General features: G+C 41.1%; 1 protein-coding gene across 1 annotated transcript in view; it reads left to right on the top strand.

Moving 5' to 3' along the window:
* Window positions 1-22,070, top strand: part of Pkhd1 (PKHD1 ciliary IPT domain containing fibrocystin/polyductin) — a 428,039-nt gene that overhangs the window by 36,632 nt on the left and 369,337 nt on the right. The window contains exons 21-28 of the mRNA XM_057751507.1: window positions 2,092-2,230; window positions 4,306-4,433; window positions 6,897-7,081; window positions 8,021-8,143; window positions 9,494-9,599; window positions 10,024-10,299; window positions 15,218-15,348; window positions 18,875-19,010. Of these exons, the coding sequence (XP_057607490.1) occupies window positions 2,092-2,230; window positions 4,306-4,433; window positions 6,897-7,081; window positions 8,021-8,143; window positions 9,494-9,599; window positions 10,024-10,299; window positions 15,218-15,348; window positions 18,875-19,010 (1,224 nt within the window). The remainder of the gene's footprint in view (window positions 1-2,091; window positions 2,231-4,305; window positions 4,434-6,896; window positions 7,082-8,020; window positions 8,144-9,493; window positions 9,600-10,023; window positions 10,300-15,217; window positions 15,349-18,874; window positions 19,011-22,070) is intronic.

Genomic DNA, 22,070 nt, shown 5'->3' with positions numbered 1-22,070 from the left:
TTCCTTCCTTCCTTCCTTCCTTCCTTCCTTCCTTCCTTCCTTCCTTTCTTCCTTCCTTCCTTCTTCCCTCCCTCCCTCCCTCCCTCCCTCCCTCCCTCCCTCCCTCCCTCCTTCCCTCCCTCCCTCCCTCCCTCCCTCCCTCCCTCCCTCCCTCCCTCTTTTTATATCTTTTGTTTATCTCACTATTTTATCTTACTTTTTGTGCTTGTACTATTATGCCCTCGCTTTACTACCGTCTGACTTTGAATATTTGTTTTTCTCTTCTGTAAAGCGAGTGGTGTAATAAAGAGCCAACATCAGCCCTGAGCCATTGCTAATCATTTGCTCTGGAACACTTGGAAAATGATGCTGTTCAGACGCACGTTGAGACGACCAACTGAATTTGCTGGTGTCTGAGACAACTGGCCAGGAAACTTTTGTAGTCCCAAGTATTGCCCAGATGTTCAGAGAGCAAAGGCAGCCTGTATTTCACAGACTTAAACACATAGTCTGGGAGACTTTAGACTAGATAACAGGTCCTGCTTCATTTCTCCTCTCTCCATTGCATGCCATTCTGCTCCTCCATACCCTGGAAACCAAGGACCCAATGCCTTTTCTTGCCACCCTCACTTTTTACTTTACAGCTCTTGTTGATCTAGGATCACCTGGGGGAGAAAGATGACACATGGAGGGACGGGCGGGGACAAGAATGAAGACGGGGATAGGGGAAGCAGTTGTCTTTCTTTGTCAGTTTGCTCTGCGGACACTAACTCCCCCACCTTGAGTTTTAGTTAATGAAAAGATGAACTATATAATTGAACTCAGACATCATGATTAACAATATGTGTGTCTGATTAATGTATTATGCACTTATTCTGCTTAATAATCTATGGAAGTTCTTTGTGTCTATTGTGGTGGCATTTATTATTATTGCTGTTTTCATCATCATCATTATTATTTCATGTAGTTCTCAAGAGCACCTGAGATGGTCGTGTCACCTCTATTCTGTGTATGAAAAAATCAGGCTAAGAGGGGTTATTCTCAAAGTCTTTCTCTCTCCCAGTGCATACAACTGGGATATGGTGACAGACTGGAACCCAAAGGTTCCCGGCACCATCTCTTCAGAGAGCACATAATCATATTGAGCAACTGCTCTGTGCTAGTGTTGCAGTAAGAACTGGGCAAGCAGGACCAGGCACCATGACATATGCCTTTAAACTCAACACTGGAGAGGGTGAGACAGGGAGACCTGTGTGAGTTCAAGGCTAACCTGGTCTGCATAGTGAGTTCCAGGATTATCCAGGGCTACACAGTGAGACCCCTGTCTCAAAGCGAGCAAGTAAGCAAACAAACAAAAGTAAGCTAAAACAATAAAAGAAGTAGTCATGAAAAATGAATAAGACAAGGCTATCACTGCCCTTGACCTCTTTGTAATCTAAACCCTAAGTAATGTTGAGGAAAAGCTGTTTTACCCAGCAGGAAGACACAGGATATTGAAATATTCAGTGGTCATTAAAGTTAGCAGCTTTCCTGAGTTACCTACCAGGAAGATTTCCGTCCATCCCACATGCTGTGATCGTCACTTTCAACATGAGAAAGCTGAGCATTGCGGAGCTTATGTTGGTTAGCAGAGTGGCTGTTCGAGGGAAGTGGGAAACCCTGGATTTGAACTAGCACATTTCTGTACACATATCACTTCACCATGAATAAGCACTGGTTGTGAGGAGAGCCTAGTCCATTCCTCAGGTGGATGGCATTCCTAGGGAGGACTTTCTGTGTGTCACTAAGGTTTCCACAGGCTGTGGGAAGGAAGAGGTGCCTGTCACCCACACATAGAGTGAAGGCGGGTTACAAGAGGTGTTTGGCTGGTGGGGGCTTCTTGATCTTTGCAGCAGGGTTTATCCTCATGTCTGTACACTGCTGCATTTTCCTCTTGGTAATCAGTTGAATGTTGTCCTCCTGTGCCCTTCTCCCGGAGCTTCTCCGATGTAGTAGATGGGTAGGGATCTAGATTTCATATGTGCATGTGACTCATCATCTTCAGCCAGAATCTTCCACTTTACAAGCCTCCATCTTGAGTTATTTGGTACTAATTGGATCATGGGTCTCTAGTTTCTCAAGCTGATCCTGGAACAGCCCGCCCTGGTGGGAACCTGGTGGAGTCAGTCTCGGTGGTGGGATTCCCTCCAGTCTACAGCATAGCCTTCTGGTTGGCGGGCTGTGGTTCAGAGCTTCCTCTCATCACTGCACGGTAAGGAAGTGGTTTTCCTACACGGATGTCCTCAGTATCCACAGCTGGCTACGAAGCACACAGGTGTAGCTTTTATGGAGGTGGCAAAACTCCCTGCTGTACTGTTCAGAGCCATGATCTTATCTCAAGTTATGATACACCAGACTCAGAAGTAGTCTTGGTGTAGAGACAAATGGCTGGGATGTGGTAGTTTGGGGTCTGAAAATTTGAATTTTCTATGACCTAATGGTGCTGACTTAGCCGAGAGCCGCATGTAGGAGACTATTTCTATTGAATTTGTTTTTAGATGGTTTGTTATGTTTCTCAGAGTAAACACTGTTTTTCATTTATTCCCCTAATTGCAGTCCCGGTATATTGATCTTGTTGGAATTCCTTCAGTTTAAGGAACAAAAACAGGCATTTCTGAGAACTCACCAGCAGATGGCACTAGAGCACCATAAGTGTGGCTACATAGTTGTGACTTATTTCTAAGAGTAATTATTGGGAGCCCACCAAGGCCAGCTGGTCTGGGACTGAATAAGCATGGGTTGAAACTGGACTCTCTGAGCATGGCGGACAATGAAGGCTGATGAGAAGCCAAGGACAATGGCACTAGGTTTCGATCCTAATACATGAACTGGCTTTGTGGGAGCTTAGCCTGTTTAGACGCTCACCTTCCTGAACATAGATAGAAGACCTTCGTCTTCCCGCAGGGCAGAGAATTTGGACTGCTCTTCAGTATCGAGAGGGAGGGGGAATGGTGTGGGGGGAGGAGAAGAGGAGTGGGGATAGGGGGAGGGGAGTGGGGGGAGGGGGCAATATTTGGGAGGAGGGGAGGGAAATGGGAAACGGGGAGCAGGTGGAAATTTTAATTAAAAAAGAATAAAAATAAATAAAAAGGAAAAAAAAAGAGTAATTTACAACGCAGAGACTAAAGATCAGCCTCCTTGAAGTTCAGGGACCCCATGAATGTTACGCTTTTAAATTTCACTTAAACTTTGCAGGATCAACAGAACTGAAATGCTCTGTCTTGTATGTGCACTGCATATACACGTGTGTGTATATATGTACACCCCCCCCACACACATACACAAAATAGTGCCATATCGGATGGCTCTCAGCTATTAACTACGAAATGATAAAAGCTAGTTTGAGTTACTGTGTACAGGTTACACTCAGAGGGCTCCTGATGACCTTCCTCTCTGACTTTACCTCAAGTCCCTGGCCTCCTCTGGAAGCCTGTGACCACACTGGAAAAGAGGACGGTTCACACGTCTGGAACACGCCTTTCAAAGAACACCAATCCCATTCATGATCTAAAGACCTCCTCAAAGGTTTAACGTCCTAAAGCCATGTCCATGGGACTTGGATTTCAACACTGACTTCTGTGTTTGTGAGGGGACACAACTAGTCAGCTCACGGCAGCGATTGGACAGCTTACAACCCCAGTTCATGCCGCGTTATTTGGATCATTTGTTTATCAAAAGCAGGGCTGTGCTGGCACTGGGTTTATATAAGAAGTTAGTGAGGTGGAGTAGATGCTCCAGTAGGAGGTGCTGAGGAGACACTGAGGGACCAGGCCACATTGACTCGGAGTATGCAAATGAGGCTCTAGACCGCCATCTCTTCTCTGAACCAGAAATGGGGGTGGCAGAATTGCTTGTTGCTCTGGACCCCTGTGTTCATAGGACCGATGTTGGTAGCATATTCTTTTTTTTTTAATATTTATTTATTTATTATGTATACAATATTCTGTGTGTATGTCTGCAGGCCAGAAGAGGGCACCAGACCCATTACAGATGGTTGTGAGCCACCATGTGGTTGCTGGGTATTGAACTCAGGACCTTTGGAAGAGCAGGCAATGCTCTTAACCTCTGAGCCATCACTCCAGCCCCTGGTAGCATATTCTTAAGGAGCCTTCTGTTTATACCACACTGTTCTTGATGTGGTGGGAAAAGGGCATTCAGTAGTTGGGAGATTGAACTCAAAGCATAGAAGCATGGGAGTAAAACAGTCTTTGTAAAGAGCTGTGTTTTGTCGGCATCACACATCCTAACGACTGTGGTGGCTAACACTTTGCTTTTGATGTGCTGCAGCTATGGGCCTGCTCAGGGGACAGGAGTAGGATCCGAACTGATTGAGGTGACAGCACAGAGACTCCAGAGGACAAGCCCGCCTTTAGGAGGACACTTCTTTCTCCAACTCTTTGATACAGTGATACCTGGTAAGGGGCTATCAGGGTATGGTGGCGGAAGTCACAAAATAATTCCACACTAGTTCAGAATTATGAATAATAAAGGGTTATTTATTTAGAGGAGACTTACAGATCACTGTCCTAGATAATAGTCCTCTGCACGAACGGAGAAACAGGAACAGAGTCTAGCAACCGGAAGTGAGAAGCAAGAGAGTGAGCACGCGCTTTACAACTGCATTTATAGTATAAGAGACCACGCCCAAGTGTGCTGTTATCTTAAAGACTATTGGCTGAAGGTGCGGAATGTGCTCCCACAGCAAGGGTACAATGATTCTCATGTCCATGCTGGGGATACATAAGGTAAACATCAGACTGCGAGTTCCACAGTTAAGGTGACAGGTCCGAAATGGCTGTTTTAAGATTAAAGACCCGAGAAGGGATGGACTGTTCAATCCCAGCCTGTTCAGTTTATAGATGAGGAAAGTGAGCGAATTGGCTTCTTGAGGCTGTGGTAATGAATTATCACAGACTTGGAGACTTAGAGCTATGGAAGTTTTTTCTTAGTTCTAGAGTCTGAAGTCCCACGTGAATGTGTGAGGAGGGCCCCAACTGTCCCTGCTCTAGGGGATAAACATGTTGGTTGTCCTCTTTAGCCCCGGCTGATCCTGCCATCCTCAAGTGAAGCTGTGATGCTTTAACCTGTGCCTGTGGTCATGGCCTGTTTTTCCTTTGTCTCAAAACTTCCTCTGCTTTGGTCTTGAAGGATCCGCAAGAATTTACCGCACGATTCATGATAAACTCTTCCTCTCACATCCTTAACTTGGCCATGTCTTCTGCCACATGAAATAACATTTATTCTTTGGCCTTGCAAAGGGTTAAGAGGACACTGTCACATTTCTTTTCTAATGTGGGGGTTGGGATTCAGCCAGCCATGCTGAAGCTTCCCTGAAGTTCTTAAAAATAACCAATGACAGGGTCTATATTTGAACCTGGGTATTTTAGGTTCAAATTCATCTTCTCTCTGAAATTTCCTAGCCCAAAGCCCCTTGTACCCATGTCTTCAGAGTTAAATGTAGTGGCAATTATTTTGCTATTAAGAATTTTAGCAATCACCCAAGTTTGAGATTATGGACACAATTAGCACAGTGCTTTAAGAGCTTCGATAATATAGACTTTTAACAAAGCACAGAATATGAGAAGAGATAGCAATATTGTTCAATAATCTTATTGATAAATACTGGCAGAAGTGCGGGGCTTCAGAAGCAAGGCTCAGAGGCATTTAGGAAAGCTGTATGTGTAGGTGATACATGCTTCCCAAATCTTTTTTTTTTTTTTCCTGAGAAAGGCTCTTCCTGGGTGAGAGTCACATAGGGGTGTTTTGGCTATAATGGGACAATGTAGAAAAAGCTGAATATACCTTGGTTATTGGAGCTTGGTAAATGGGCCAGTGTCCACAGCGCCTTTGTCTCTATGGCATGAACCACCACTAGGCTCTGCTTCTCACAAATGAGAGCTTATCTGCAGAGGTTCTTTCCTGCTATCAGATACAACCTGATGCTTGTCACATTACTGCTGGCAGAGTCACGGAGGAAAGCCAGCCTAAACCCAAATTTCTGAAATGAGTATAGACCCCCAATTATGTGCAAATGTGGAGCAATGGTTTTTAATCATGGAATCGTTGTTGGCCTTGTGGAAACACAGAGGCACTTTATTGACCCTTCAGGGCAGCGTGGCATTCAAGAGGAAGGCTCGGGAGCAGGTGGATGGCAGCCTGAATTTTAATCCAAACCTGCCTCCCTGGCTTGGCAAGCTTTTGAATACCATTAGGGTTCATTTTCTTCATCCCTCAGGTAGGCATGAAGGTGCCCCAAATGGCCCACCTCCCGGTGCTGTTGGGACCAGCTAATGAAATGGAAACTTTGGGTAAAGTGTGAAGCACAGAGATTTGTTATTTCTCAGTGGGGATGCGGAGCAAGGAAGCAGGTGGCTGGGCTTAGAGGAGATTCTAATAGACAGAGCAAAGAGAAGTGCCAACATTCCTCAGCTGTGTTGCCTACGTTTTATGGGTGTCAGCTGCTGTACGCCACCCCTACTCCCTGTGAAAGGTGGCCAAGATTTCTCTGTTCACAGGACCAGCTAAAATTTTCCAAGAAAAAGCCAACATTTAATTAGACTTTCAGCCATCACAAAGGTGTCTGGAGCATGCGTGTTCAGTTGATAGCTGAGACCATCTTGTCTGACATAGCATGGTCACTGTTTGCCTTGTGATATATGACACTGAAGGAAGTGTCTCAGTGTAAAAAATAGGCGTCTACTTCTGGGGAAAAAACATGATTTTTAGTCGGGTAAAGGTGCTCTTGTGTTATATCTTGATTCTGAAATTCTCCTGCAAGTTTAGCGTCATCCTGGTGTTTATTTTCTTCTATCCTTGTCATTGACAACCACAATGAGGATTCACTGACCTCATGTTTTCTGCACACTCTTGGCTCGCAGATGTTCCGGTGCACATGTCTTCCAGACATCTTCACAAGCTATTGCAGGACAATGCTGACGCGTCCACATCTGGATACCTCAATGTCAGTGACATCATTGTGACGAAGGAGCTGAACTCCTGCTATGAACATGTGTGGACTCTTTCTTGGGCTACTCAGATTGGGGATTTGCCCAATTTTATCAGGGTAGGTATAACCAAACTTTTTTTGTGGTATAGATTTGGTGGAGAAATTTTGTAAAGAAATATAGAATTATATGAATAGAAATGGATATAGATTATTATTATTATTATTATTTGTTGCCATATTATAGCAAAGGGGTTTTATATCTTTCATCAGAAAGTTTCAACCTGAATTTTACATCTCAGATCTCATCGTATTAAAGCCAGTGCTTCCTTCCCTAATTTAAGGCAGAGGGAGGAGCTGCTGGTCAGTGTCCACCACATAGTTTTCCACATCTGTTTGTGGGTAATTCAAACAGATGTGATCGACTTGATCATCATGAGGCAGATGGCCTGGCAGAAGGGAATTTAGAAAAGGATTTTCTGTCTTTGGATAATGGCAAAAGCAGATGCTCTTGCATATGTAGCATTTTAAAAAATAATCGAATGATCATCTAGCACTTGCTTATTATAAAATGAAGCCCAAGATGAAATTTTATCCAAGCTTTACGGCACTGTCAGATAAGTGGTTTCTCAAGTGAAATCCCGGAGTGAGATGGAAGAAGAATGATAATGTTTGTGCTGATCTCAAAGCACTATGTTCTTATATTTTCTTTTAATATTTAGATTACAGCTAATATAAAAAGAGGCATATAGAAGCAAAGTATCTCAAGATACATTATTCTTATTATTTGAGTGTGGGTGCTTCTGCTTGACAACTCCACTCACACACAGCCCATGTTTTATTAGCCACTTTTTATTTATTTTAACTATTAGGTTTTTAGACAAGGTTTCTCTGTTTAACAGCCCTAGGCGTCCTGGAACTAACTTTTAGACTAAAATTCTTTATCAATTCAAGCTATGAGAGTATTTCAAACAGAATGTGGCATAAAAACTCATTTGTTTCCCTCAAGATGAGATTTCTTTTCCATGACAGAATTAATCAGAAATGTAACTCTCTCAGGTCTCAGATCAAAATCTCACTGGAGTGAATCCTGCTGTAACTGCTCGTGTGGTGTATGATGGTGGAGTTCTCCTCGGGCCCATCTTCGGAGACATGTTGGCAACTGCCAACCAGCAAACTCAGGTGAGCGTGTTGGGCCACTAGCACCAAGCGTATTTCAAGTTCTTCACTTGTTTGCATTGAAAGCCAACTGCTTCAACTTCTGTGACTCATTTTTTTTTTTTTCCATTTGGATTGCTTCCACAGCGTTTCCAAAGTACTATGAAAACATAATTGCTTTGCAAGCAATCATGGCCTTTATAAATATTTATGCTATTATTGTGGTACAAAAAACAGAGGACCCATATAGCTAAAAACGTATAACCAATTATTAAGTATCCAAACTGAGAATGATTAAATATAATTAATATTTTTAAATTTTATTATTATTATTATTTATTGTTGTTGTTGTTGTTGTGTATGTATGATGTGTGTGCAGGTTGGGGTAGGAGAGCATATGACTGGGCATGCATGTGGCGGTCAGAGGATAACTTTATGGCCTTGGTTATTTCCTTTCATTTCACCTGGGTTCCAGGGATTGAACTCAGGTCATCAGGGTTGGGTGGCAAGTGCCTTTATCAGTGGAGCCATCTTGCTGTTCCTGATCCTTATTTTTATCTTTTGAAAATAAATCATTACAAATAAGACTGAAGGGCTCTTTGTCACCCAGGGCATTCAAGTATACCCTTCCTCTTACAGAGAACTTACATAACGTGGCTGCACAGCTAGCCCATTTAAAAAATCCTACAGCATTGGTCAAGTCGATCAAGTCGTATCTTTTATCCCCCTCGCCCCAATTTTAAACATTATTTGAGGTAGCCTTCAGACTGAGTTAGTATTCATTGAGTTCCATTGGAAATGAGAGCGATAGAGTCTGAACTGACCTATCATCTAGGACAAAAACAACTTCAGACCAAATGTAGAAATACACTTTGGTCTGCAGTGAAGGCACAAGGACAGTGCCTAAGAGTTTGTCCTAGTGGGGAAAAAAGGTAGTTTTCATGATGTGTGGGCCTAGGAAGAAAAATATCCAAGTTTATGAATTTACTTACCAGACGAAAGAGGACACATTTTAAAAACAATTTATCATATTCAGTCATGTACAATATAGGTATCTGGAAGAGTCACAGAGCCTCGGAGTTCAAAGTGAGACTGGAAATCCCAGAAAGGACATTATTTCAGAAAGCCATGCATTAACCGTATTTATTTGCACAAATGGATCTCAGCATTTCCACAACTTTGAGAAAGGATAATATGTTTTGAGCCATTCATTTTTGTATAAGAACTTTCAGTGAGAAAATAGAAAAGAGGAACTGAGAATGTATGAATCATAAAGACATTTAATTTAGGAAATGCTCACAAATCCTTTGTGACTGACCTTATGTTCCTCAGGTCCATACATTTGCTGTTAATTCTCTCACCTCCCTCCTCCAGGTGGCTGTGCAAGTGAATGATGTACCAGCCCATTGTTCAGGCTCCTGCTCTTTCCAGTACCTGCAAGAGTCAACTCCCAGTGTGGATTATGTGTGGCAGTCCCCTGGTAGGCTCTAGATATGAATCTTAGAATCAGTGATTTTTTAGTGGAGGCCATGTAGAGGGTAGGAGCATCAGCATTTTCAGGAGATGTGGATGCAATGGAAGGTGCATGTTTGGTCCATTAAGGGATGTCATTTCTTATTTAAATATGTGTGTGATTATTATTAGTCCTTCAGTTTGAACTTCCTTTATATTATTATTGGATGATTTAGTTGTATGAAGTTATGGCATTTCATTGCTAGTCCGAGGAAGTTGAAGGTGGGGGACTGTAGACAGAATGATGAATGCAGTTGTTTCAGTCATTAGTCCACTCCTCCAGTTTTGGGAGAGGAAGCTGAAAGAGAACAAGCATCTGGTGTTGGAGTGAGAGCTCTTGAATGGAGTGTCAGTACTGATTTGACGTTTGAATCCGCCACCCCCTCTTTTAGGATGTGACGTCAACCTACTGGTTTATTTTACTGGAACTGGTTTCCCTAGAGCTGCCCAGTCCTTGCAGGTTACAGTGAACCAAACAAGATGTGAAGTTATTTTCTCAAATGAAACAAATGTGGTCTGTGAGATGGACCTGCTACCAGTTGGAGTGCATCGGATTTTGATCCTGGTGAGACCTTCAGGCCTTGCTGTTAATGCCAGTGGAGAAGGCCTCTTCCTGTATGTGGAACCCAGGCTGGATGCTGTGGAGCCTGCTACGGTTGCAGAGATAGGTAATGTGGGCGGGCCTCTGCTGCGTACCTGTTCTCTGAAGTGACAGCTTTTGTTCATATGTGCAAATCTCGGCCCAAAGCATGATACATTCTATACGTATTGAGATTCGTAGCTTTTTGTTTCCTAGTCATTTCTTCAAGTAAAGACACTTTTAAGCTCTGAAATGGACTTGCCTGGCACATTAAGATGAGATGAAAATTTGGCTGATGGTGTGACTCACTAGACCATGGAGTCACTTGGATGGTCATTCATCTGAAAAACTTCAAGATGCTAAATGAGACATTGCTAGTTCTAGGGAAAATGTGACTTGCTTGAGGCTTCATAGGGAAGGGGTGTAGCCAAGGCACAAAAGAGAGTGCTGGGTGTGTCAGCATTTACAGGTTCTCTGTGCTAGGCTGCCTTGCCTTTAGAAGCCTGAGGATGCCTCATTTGTAGCTTGCCTAGCTTTCTTCGAGAGTAAATGGGTCAAGAGATAGCAACACTCTTGTTGAGTAGCCGTGTTTGGCAAGTATGCCCACTCACGAGGGACATTTGACGTAGTTTTTATTTTACAGCCTTCTCTAGTATTCTTGGAAACTTGGCTAGTATTCAAAGCCAACTGTTTGCATAGTTCAAGTCTAGAGAATAATGGGTCTTGTCAACATCAGAACCATGGATTGGATCTCAGATTCATGGGAGAGTAGAGATCTTTCCAAGAATTGTTACTTTCTGAAGGACTCTACTAGTTTAGGGAAAACTCCAGATGGATTATAACAGGTTCAGAAATACCCAGATTCATGTTTGCTAATGTATTAACATTGTAGAATGCAATGCACAATTCCTTTTCTTAATGACTTGTATTTTGTCATTATTGATTCTGTTGGCCAGAAGCCTGTAGTTCGGAATACAGTTTAAAGTGGTGTACTCTAGACAGAGTCATTGTTTGAAGGACAAGTTTGCTTCTGATTCTGTTTTGCCTTGGGTGAGTGAATCAGCAGGCCCACCCCTTCTCAGGTCCACACAAAATAGCAAAGTCTTTTCATTGATGTCAGGAGGGAGCAAGGATACATGTTTTACTCAGAGCGAAAGACCATATTCCTCATTATCCCATGAATTATTGCCTTGAGTTTAGGGCTTATTGCAGCCTTCTGACGAGATTTATTAGAGGTTTAATCTTATATAGTTACTTTCCCAGCTCAGGCCACACTGCTAGAGAGCAGACATTTTCCAAGCAAGCAGAAGGCTCAGTCAGCTACTTGCCCAACATAGAGCGCTTTGTACTGCTCAGTTTTTCTGGAGTTGACAGAGCTCTCAGAATGCAAGACTTAAGGTTTTAAAAATAGAATGACAAACTTTTAGTGTAAAAAACCAATCCCAGGAGAATTGAAATGCTATGAACATCCCTGTCAGGAAGCGTATCATCAGTAAACAGTGAAGAGATTTGAAGGGCTTGGAGCATTATCCATGTCCTCCCCTGTTTTAGCAAAAGGCATGATGCTCTAAGAAGGGATAATTTCAGATGCTTATCAAGTAACTTTTTAAGGCTGGGAGGTGGGATCTGAGAGAGGTTCTTGCTGTTGTTTTCTTTGTTATTGCATTAGACTTTCCCAGTGAACCCATCTCCTGGCCCTGTCACCTATACAGTATCCATAAATGCTCATCACACCCTGTGCACAGTACCATGCTGGGTGCTGATGACCTTAGTGCTTCAAGTGTGGCCCTGGGCAAGCAGTATCTTTATCAACCGGGAGCTTGTTAGAAGTGCAGTCTTCTGGACATCCAGAGTCAATCTGTATTTTAATAGAATCCTCAACGTCTCTATGAATAGTCTAGTGTGTGAAACCCTGCTTTAGGGATTTAAAGAGAACCAGGTAAGACCTGTTAAAAAGAAATTTAAATAAGAGCAGAGTACAGAATGAATAAATATAAAAATGAGATCTGTAATACTCAAATTCACCACTTATCCCTTCTCAAGCATTCTCAAAAGAAATGTTTGAGGACAATCTTGACTTTTCTTACACACTATTAATTCACTTTTGGGCTAAAATAGAGTTGCCTTCTTAGGCAGCGAATCCTTGGGAAGCACACATTTTCAAATGAAAATGGTGAAATCTTACCACCCCTATGATTTCTCACAATCACCATTGACAAAATCATCATAATGAGAATTTATTTAGCTTTCATTATGCATCAAAACTCAATGCTGGGATATGGTAAATAAAAATAAAAATTAAATTAAAAATAAAATGACTATCTTGGATAGGTAGTGGTAAAGACGTAGAGCAAAAATATTAAGGGGAGGGAGTGAAGCGGGAAGGAGGACTTTGTTGGGATAGGGTACTCATTAGCATTTGCTGGAAGAATTTCTGGGCCACGGGTTTAAATACACTTAAAAATTTAACATATATTCCTGGAGGGATTTCTCAGTGTTAAAGTGCTTGCTCTGCATAATTTGGACCCCAGGAAGCCCATGTAAATATCAGATGAGCAAGTGTCCTGTATATAACTCCAACCAGAAGACAGAAATTGGATTGCTAGAGCAAGCTGGCTAATAAAGCTATCTTATCAATGAGCTCTGAGCTTTATTGGGAGACCTTGTTTCAGTAAATAAGGTGAAAGAGCTAAGAAAAATGACTCTTGACATCAACCTCTGGACTCTACATGTCTGTGCACATACATGTATCTGTATCCACATGCATGAACATTTGTATCCACTCATGCACACCACATACATGCATGAAAAATTGGAATTAAAATATAATAGTGGTAAGTATAAGAAATATTCTTTAAAGTTTCTACAGTTTTTTACATATAGGTATGAATATTTATTGCCTACATCTTACTAATATATTTTTTAATTTTTTGATGTTTAATATCTTATAGATGAAAAATAATTCAGCATTGTTTTAAGTCATATTTATTTTAAGAGATATTGAATTTCCATGGCTTAGAAGATGTTATAGTTTCCTTTCTGGGAAGTTTGTTCATCTCAGTCTTTCTTTCCAAATTTGATTGTTGTTCTTTTTTTGATATTAAGAACTTGAAAATATTTTAATGTATTTGACTATTTTTTTGTATTTCTATAATTAATAAATAATTTTCTGTAGTAAAATGTGTTTGACCTTTATAGCTTTAGAGATTGTAAAACACTCAGAGTGGGCTTCTCTGAAGTTGTGTGAAAACAAGATACTATGTTTGCTTCCATTCTTTCCCCATTTTCTCTGTTTATGTCCAAATATTTTATTTGAAATTTGCTTTGGGTGAAAGACGGGAGTCAAGAATTCAGGTTTTATCTTTACTCATGCTATTCTCTTATTTTATTTACTCAATAAATAATCTATCTGTGTGCTGAGTGAAGCCACACACCCTTCATGCCCTGTAGACTTGCTTCTGTAAGTTGCCTTCCAGGTTGCTCATTCTGTCTGCTCGATCTAAGCACGTGCTATTTCACATTTTTATCCTGTTGGATTTCAAACAGGTTTTGTGTGTGTGTGTGTGCCTGTATGTGTGTTTTCAGAATACCTCTTTACTCTTATTTCTGAATTACTACTTTCTGGTTTTCCTTGTTCACTTTTCACCGAACTTTATGGTCATCTTGTCCAATTTATACAAACATCCCACTAAATTTAATTGGAGTCATATCTATGCTTTTATGTTTAATTCAGAGAAATTATAGTACTTATTCTTTTGACCAATTTATGCTAACTTTTTTCAGTTCTAATTTAATCCACCCATTAAGGTCTTCAGTGGCATTTAAAAATTTCCCTCAATGTTTTCTTGTCAAGTTTATTTATAGATGCTGTATCCTTACTGTGTTGCTTTCGTATATTGACCATTCCTCCCACTTTTCTCTCTACCTTAGAAGTCTCATGTAGTCTTGTTCTGACTCTTCAGAGCGAGCTACCCACTGAACTTCAGGTGTTATTTCTCTATGTCGCACCAGTCCCAAAGGTTTTGGTTGCGTTGTGTAAGTTCCCTCTCTTTGTCTAGCCTGCCTCTTGCTTTTGCAGCCTCACATAATCTCAAGAGACCCGAGTTTCTATTTGGTGTCTTTTCTCACTCTCTTACTGCAGAACAGACTTATTCTTCTCATCAACAACGACTGCATTTCTAGCCATATATGATAGTGTATGTCTATAGTCCCAGCTAGGAGACTGAGGCAAGGGACCATTTGAGCCTACAAATTCAAGCATCATAGAAAGGCTCCATAGAAAAGCAAAGAACCTGAAACCAGCCTCCCCCACCAGATGAGGATAAACAAAAAAAGTGAACTTTTATTTAGCATCAGCTAAACTAGGGAAGTGTGCTGTGGTATTGGGAGGACTAGCATCACTGTTCTGGCCTATAGTGAGGACATGGTGGCCTTTGCAGCTAACTGGTAGCCTGCAGAGAATTCCTGATGGCAGAGGCAGACAATATTCGTCATTATGTCCTGCTACGGTGACTAAAATCTGCTTTGTGTGGTATTGGCTCTCCAGGTTGGAAGGGCTATTCTTGAAGGAAAGCGAAGACAGCTGAGCTTGGGGCCAATGCTAAAAATGATCTGCAGGCCCTGGCTCTGCCCCATTGCTATTTCTACTGTCATGCTCTCACTCGTTGCTTCTTGGGAACGAATATGCTTTACGGAATGGGCAAGAATGATAGTTAGAATCTAGGTCAGACAATGTTTGCAGATACTACCTGCTTCCTTGACTCCTGGCTATATCCTTATATTTTATTCATAAAGGTCTCCAGAATGCCTTGCTACTCTTTCCGTCCTCTGTTCACCATTTCTTCCTCTCTGTCTACACTTCAATTCAGTCTTTTCCTGCAGTTTGAGCATTGCTTTGCGTTTTGACTAAAGAGTTTCCTATTTCAATTTCATTTTAATTTTTCCTGTAATTACCTTCAATCTGCTTATAAGGCTATATATGTGTAAAGGTGCTGCTTTCATTACAGGAGGACTGTGGGTTACCATCCGAGGTTGCCATTTGGAAGGTACAAGTCTGGTGCTGTTTGGAACTCAGTCGTGTGCCATTGATGCCATTAGCAGCAATTCACAACAAATTCGGTGCAAAGTCCCACCCAGGGTAAGGAGACACTTTGTTGTCCTGTGCGAATTTTATCACATCCCTTGTGTGCACTAAAGTAACTAATCTGAGCTTCTTTCACCATAACAATGGGCTAGTGTTTTCTATCGTATGTTTTGCTATTAAAAAAAGATAAAACCCTGTGCTTGTGTTGTGATTAATTTCAGTTAATTCCTTAAATAATAATGCAACTCAAGCATCCTAATTTGTGATTCCCTTCGAGTCCTGCTTAGTTGGTTCTGTGGGCCATGTACTCCTGGTGTCCTTGATCCTTCTGATTCCTATAATTCTTCCTTCTCCTCTCTTGTGGAGGTTTCCCTGGCTCCACCTAGTGTTTGACTGAGAGAGTCTTTACTTGTGCTCCCATGATGGTGACTCTCTGATGACAATTGGACTAGGCACCAATCTCTGAGTAAAGTAATCGTTTCATTGAATTTTTTACAAGTCTTGTTTGGCTGTTTGATTCTATCCCGAGTCTCTGCACTGCCCATCCTCTATGCAGTGTCAGGCATAAGTTCCCTCTGGTGTGGGCCTCAAGTTGGACCAGTCATTATGTGTAACATGAAAGGCCAGGCCTGCTTGTTTGGATTTCTGTCCCACCCAGTACCCCACAACTGTTTAGCCTCAAAGAAAATTACACATAGGTCTCCATAAATTGTAAGCTGATTGGCCCATTAGCTCTAGCCTCTCACTGGCTAACTCTCACACCTTGATTAATCCATTTTTCTGATCTATGTTAACCATGTGGCTCTGTACCTTTTTTCAGTGGGGGCAGATGACATCCTGCTGCTTTGGTGGTCTGGGCAGGAGTGGGAGGAAACAACTTCCTCTTTACCAGAATTCTCCTGTTCTCATTGCATCATTTCTACTTCCTGTCTCGTTTTTCCGCCTATATTTCCTGCCTGGTCAATCAGCGTTTATTTAAAACATGATTGACAGAATACAGACAATTCTCCTTCAATTATGGTTTCTCCTGTTTCTGAGATTATTTATTTTATTTTTCCATGGTTATAGTTTACCTTCTTGGGTTGGAGTTTTTCTTCTAGTAACCATTGTAGGGCTGGATTTGTGGACATATATTGTTTAAACTTGACTTTATCATGGAATATATTTTGTTCATCTATGGTGATAGAAAGTTTTGCTGGATGCAGTGGTCAGGGTCTGTGGTCTCTTAGAGTCTGAAGAACATCTGCCCAGGTTTTTCTGGCTTTTAGAGTCTCCACTGAGAAGTCAGGTGTCATTCTAATAGGTCTGCCATTATATGTTTCTTTTTCTCTTACAACTTTTCTTATTCTTTTTTAGTTCTGTAGGTTTAGTGTCTGATTATCATGTGACAAAGGGGCTTTCTTTTCTGTTTCAATCTATTTGGCTGTTTTTTGAACTTCTTGTACCTTAGTAGGCATGTCCTTCTTTATGCTAGGAAATTTTTCTTCTATGCTTATATTGAAAATATTTTCTGAGCCTTTGAGCTGGGCTTCTTCTCTTTCCTCTATTTCTATTATTCTTAGGTTTGGTCTTTTCTTAGTGCTCCAGATTTCCTGGATATTTTGTGCCAAGAATTTTTAGATTTAAGATTTTCTTTGACCATTGTATTTATTTCTTCTACTGCATCTTCAGTGCCTGAGATTCTCTCTTCTGTCTATAGTATTCTGTTGGTGATGTCTATGTCTATAGTTCTTGTTCACTTACCGAAATTTTTATTTCCAGAATCTCCTGTTTTTATTTTCTTATTTCTTCTGTTTATATTTTCAGGTCTTGAATAGGCTTATTCATTTTCTCCAGCTCTTAATCTTTTCTTGGATTTTTAAAAGGGATTTATTTATTTCTTCCAATTTTTTCTTTATGTTTTCCTGGATTTTATTAAAGGATTTATCCATTTCTTCTTTAAGAACTTCTATCATCTTCATAAAAAATGTTTTAAAGTTGTTTTCTTATGCTTCAGCTGTGTTGGAATATTCAGGGCTTGCTGTAGTAGGATAGCTGGATTCTTATGGTGACATATTGCCTTGGCTGTTGTTGATTATGTTCTTGTACTGGTATCTATGCATCTGGTTTGGGGAGGATTATAGGTCTAGATGTTTATAATCATTTTTATGTTTGTTAGATTGGTGTTTTGTTCCTTGGCTACTGTTTTCTTTCTCATCTTCTGGTTGGAGCAGCCTGTGGTTGAATAGAGGGTCTCCACTTGATTTGTGGACTGGACTTCTTTTGGCTGGGATGGCCTCTGGTTGAGCAGGGTATTTCCACTAGAGCTGGGGGTTGGAGTTCTGGCAGCCAACATGGCCTGTGGTCCATCTGGGGATTCTCTACCAGAGTTGGGAACTGGATTTTGGCAACAGGGTAGGGTGGGATGATTGAGGATAGGCTGGGTAGACTCTGAGTGGGTCGGCAGCCTACCTGGAGATCTGGGGGCCTGTGTTGCCTGTAGTAGTCTGGGGATCTCTGCTAAGGCTGGGGGATAAGATACCATGAGAAGGAGGGATGGGGCAGTATGGAACCCCACTATGTTGTAAGTGAATTTCCTCATTCCCTCATCCTTTTTACTGAAGCTCTGTTCTTGTTTTGATCTAGGTTGGACATATCTAGACTTCTTTTCTGTAGTTTCTGTTTTGTTCCTTGTTTTCTCTTACTAGTAGTTTCACTGTTTACTCTTTAGGCTTTTAAAACTTCTGTGACAATTTTATATGTGGATATAATATATTTTGATGATGTTCTCCCACTACCATCCTCCCTTGACTCCATTCTGCTTCCTCTGGATTCTTTCTTTCCAAGTTCCTCCCCTTTCTTTTAAGATCCATTGAGTTTCATTAGGGTTTCTTGAATGACCATAGGGTGGGGGGCTTACTTACTAATGACTACACCACAGAAGAAAGTGACTGCCACATTCCCCAGCAGCCATTAAATGCTGCTGGTAGGGTCTCAGTTAGGATAGAGTCCTTCTGAACCACTTCCCCCATCTTCCTGGAGTGTTGGTGGACTCTGTTTTACATATGTCTTGTGGGGTAACCACAGCTACCGTGAGTTCAAGAATGCAATGATCAGACCATGTCTAGAAGTCAGCATTTCACAGTACCCCTCTCTATCCTGCATTCCTTCTACCATACTTTTCTCCATGTATCTGGAGCCTTGAGGGGTAAGAGTGGTGTCTCCTTCATTTGGTTATTATTTATCTGGGATATCAAAAGCCTTAAGTTGTATCTTACAAAAGACAACATAGGAGGAAAATTTCTGAGCATTTACATGTCTGAAACTACTCTCTCACAGGATGGATAGTTTAGCTGAGTATAGACACTCCAGAAACACTTTACGGCCCAGAAACAAATAGTGTGTTAAGTGCAGATTTCTCTTACTTACCGTTCAGGGCACAGTCAATATTATTCAGTACTACATTTGTCTAAGTTCTTGCCTCTCTGCAGGAACTATATACCAGGATCAGCATTTTTATATTTATTTATACTGATTATGCTTAGAGCTCTCCTTTACCTTCAAATCCAGCTAAGATTTGAATTCTAAAATTGCTTTTCAGGGGAAAGATGGATACACTGTGAATGTGACCGTGATCACTGGAGAGCACTCTACAGTTCTTCCCAGAGCATTTACTTATGTCTCCTCTTTAAATCCAGTGGTTGTGTCTTTGAGTAGAAACAGAAGCAGCATAGCAGGTAAGATCCATGTTACCTCCAGCTATTCTTTTCTGCAGAGTTTTGATCCCATTAAAAGTCAATGAATAGATTGTGGATTTTTATTTACGATTTTATTTATTTATTTGAGGCATTATCTCCCTATTTACTCCAGTTAGCCTGAAAACTCTATTTGTATGACCTTAAACTCATAATACTTGTTACACCCTTTTGAGTGTTATGATTGCAGACATGCATACTGGATTCAGCTTATTGTAATACAGATGAAAGATCTTTTATAGATGAAAGATCTTTTTCATGTTACCTGATAAAATTAATCTTATATCTGATTTATTCTCTGTAGAAATGGGACTATTTTCTTATAAAAATTATGTGAATGTTATATTAGTATTCAATAAATATTTATTGAACAGCTAATTTGTACTAACATTATAATTATCATCAATTAGACAGTAAATCTTAGAAAGAAATCATCTTCATAATAATCCTCAGGTAAAAATCCCCAGTAGAATGGGATGTTTCCATGAGATAGACAGACTAATTTACAGGCAGTGAGATCTCCTCACACCCATTCACACCATACCAGATACCAGAGAAAGATGGCAGAAGCAAATGTGTGAAGGCACAGCAGAAGCAAAAGACATCCTGGAGTCTGTGGTCTTGGGGGCCTTGTCTATCCAAGATTCATCCATCAGGGATTCACCTCCTGGTAGGCTGACACCCTGAAGTCAACTGCAATCTGCTGCTCCTCTGACATGGCTACTGGCAAGGCATTTTCACACATGCTTTGATTTTGGTTTTCTTTTATCCTGAGGAACTTGCCATAACACTGGCCAAATAAGCCTGTTTTGGGCTAGCGTTAACTATTGTCTTTTTTCTTGGTCCCCTTTGAAATCTGTTAAACTCACTGGATTTCAAAGTAGAGGTTGGGAACACAAAAAAGAAGTAAGGAGAGTGGGGAAGTGAGGAAGAATGTGAAGGTAAGATGTGTGTGTGTGTGTGAGAGAGAGAGAGAGAGAGAGAGAGAGAGAGAGAGAGTGCACACCTGATTCTACATATACCTTTTCAGAATTTCTAAGTTAATTTTTCCAAAAACTGTATGGAAAAGAATTTGGCATCATTTTATTAATGAAAATGTCAAGGCTTAAGTCCCAAATGAGGCAGTAACATTCAAGAACTTGAATAAAGCATCATCATATCCACTTTTCTCTTTTTAGCAGTGTGCTGGTTGGTTTTTGTAAACTTGACAGAAATGTAGACACATCTAGGAAGAAGGAATCTGTAGTGTTATTTTGATTTTGTTTGTAATCTAAAAAATAAAGCTTACCTGAATATCAGAGTGCAGAGCTAAAATACTAGTTAGCCACTGAGGACAAGCAATGGTGGCACACATCTTTAATCCTAGCACTTGGGAGACAGAGGAGGGCAGATCTCTGAGTTCAAGGATGCTCTGGATAACAAGATTGAATCTGTCTTAAAGATTCACAAACAAACAAACAAACAAACAAATCTCACACTGAGGAGATCCCAGCACTTGGGATTTAAGCGGGGGGGGGGAGACACAGGAGCTTAGATGCAGTCTGAAGATTCATATAGACAGGATCACCCCTTTGGCTTGTGCATTGGGAGAGGTAAGACCTCTTTATGGATTAACTCTGCACTCTGATCTTCAGGCAAGTTTTATTTGTTAGCTCACAAACAAAATATCACTATAGGAATCTTAATTGAGAAAATGCCTTCATAAGACTGTTCTATAGGCTACTCAATGGAGTATTGTCTGATTAATGATGGATGGGGACAACCCAGTTTACCTTGGGAAGTGCCATTTCTGGGCAGGTGGTCCTTAAATGTATAAGAAAGCAGGCCGAGCAAGCAATGAGGAGTTGGCCAGCAAGCAGGAACTGTCTATAGCCTGTTGATTGAGGTTTTCTGTCTTGCCCAGTTCCCGCAATCGTTAAGTTTCAAAAAAATCACACAGAGGTCTACATTAGTTATAAACTGATTGTCCCATTATCTCAGGCTTCTTATTAACTCTTATAACTTATATAGCCCATTATTAACGCATTATTCTTGTCTATGTTAACCATGTGGCTCACATCTTGCTTGTTCTGTGGTCCAGTCAGGACTGCAGAGAAATAGGCTTCCTTCTTCCCAGAATTCTCCTGTTCTCATTGACCCACCTGTACTTCCTGTCTGGTTGTCCCGCCCACACTTCCTGCCTAGCTACTGGCCAATCAGTGTTTATTTAAAATATAATTGACAGAATACAGGACATTCTCCCACACCAACAGTCTCTGCTTCAGTTCCTGTTTCCAGGTTCCTGCTTGAGTTCTCTGATTGGTAGATTATGACCTGGGAGTTGTAAGAAGAAAGAAACCCTTTCCTTCCCAAGCTGCTTTTGGTCATGGTGTTTTGATCGCAGCAGTAGAAACCCTGGCTGAGACAGGCAGTCTCTTCCAGTCTCATCTAATTAGCTGTAGTGTCCTCTACTTGGGATCACTGCATTGACTCTGAGGTGCTTGTGAGGTGCTTGTGGTTAGTGGACCTTTAGGGTGCTCTATTCCAAACTGGGGGTGCACTGGGGAGTGTGAGGCAGAGGCATGCATTTCTCCTTCTGCTACCGGGTACATAACTGGCTTTCATTAAGCCTCTGGTTGTCTGCAGACTGAGTTTGTCCTTCCTGCATGTTTGTTCTCTAAGCATGAACAATAGCTCCAGTCCTATCCTTCCATTCCTTGCACACCTAAGGATGTTTCCAAGGAATGTAGATTCCCTGAGGATTAGCTTTTCTGATGATCAGTCAGACAGACATCACCGTCTTGGTTTCTTTTCCAGACATGTACCTGTGTCTGCACATACCTTTCTTCTTAAAAACCAGCTAGCTGCTGTTTCCCTCAAGCCATTGAATGATGAAATGATAATGTGCTACACAAGGCTTGAGACCAAGTTGTAAAATTTTAAGAATTAAATATTAAGTCCCCACTTCACTCACTCTCTTTGAGATTATGTCTACCAAATTGAAGTACCATATTGTGCAATAATTCAGCCTCTCCTTATGTTCTTATTTGAATAATCAGGGTG

This window comes from Chionomys nivalis, chromosome 19 (genome assembly GCF_950005125.1).
Source record: "Chionomys nivalis chromosome 19, mChiNiv1.1, whole genome shotgun sequence".
NCBI lineage: Eukaryota > Metazoa > Chordata > Mammalia > Rodentia > Cricetidae > Chionomys > Chionomys nivalis.
The sequence above is the reverse complement of the archived record's forward strand: the minus strand, read 5'-3'. Positions and strand labels throughout refer to the sequence as shown.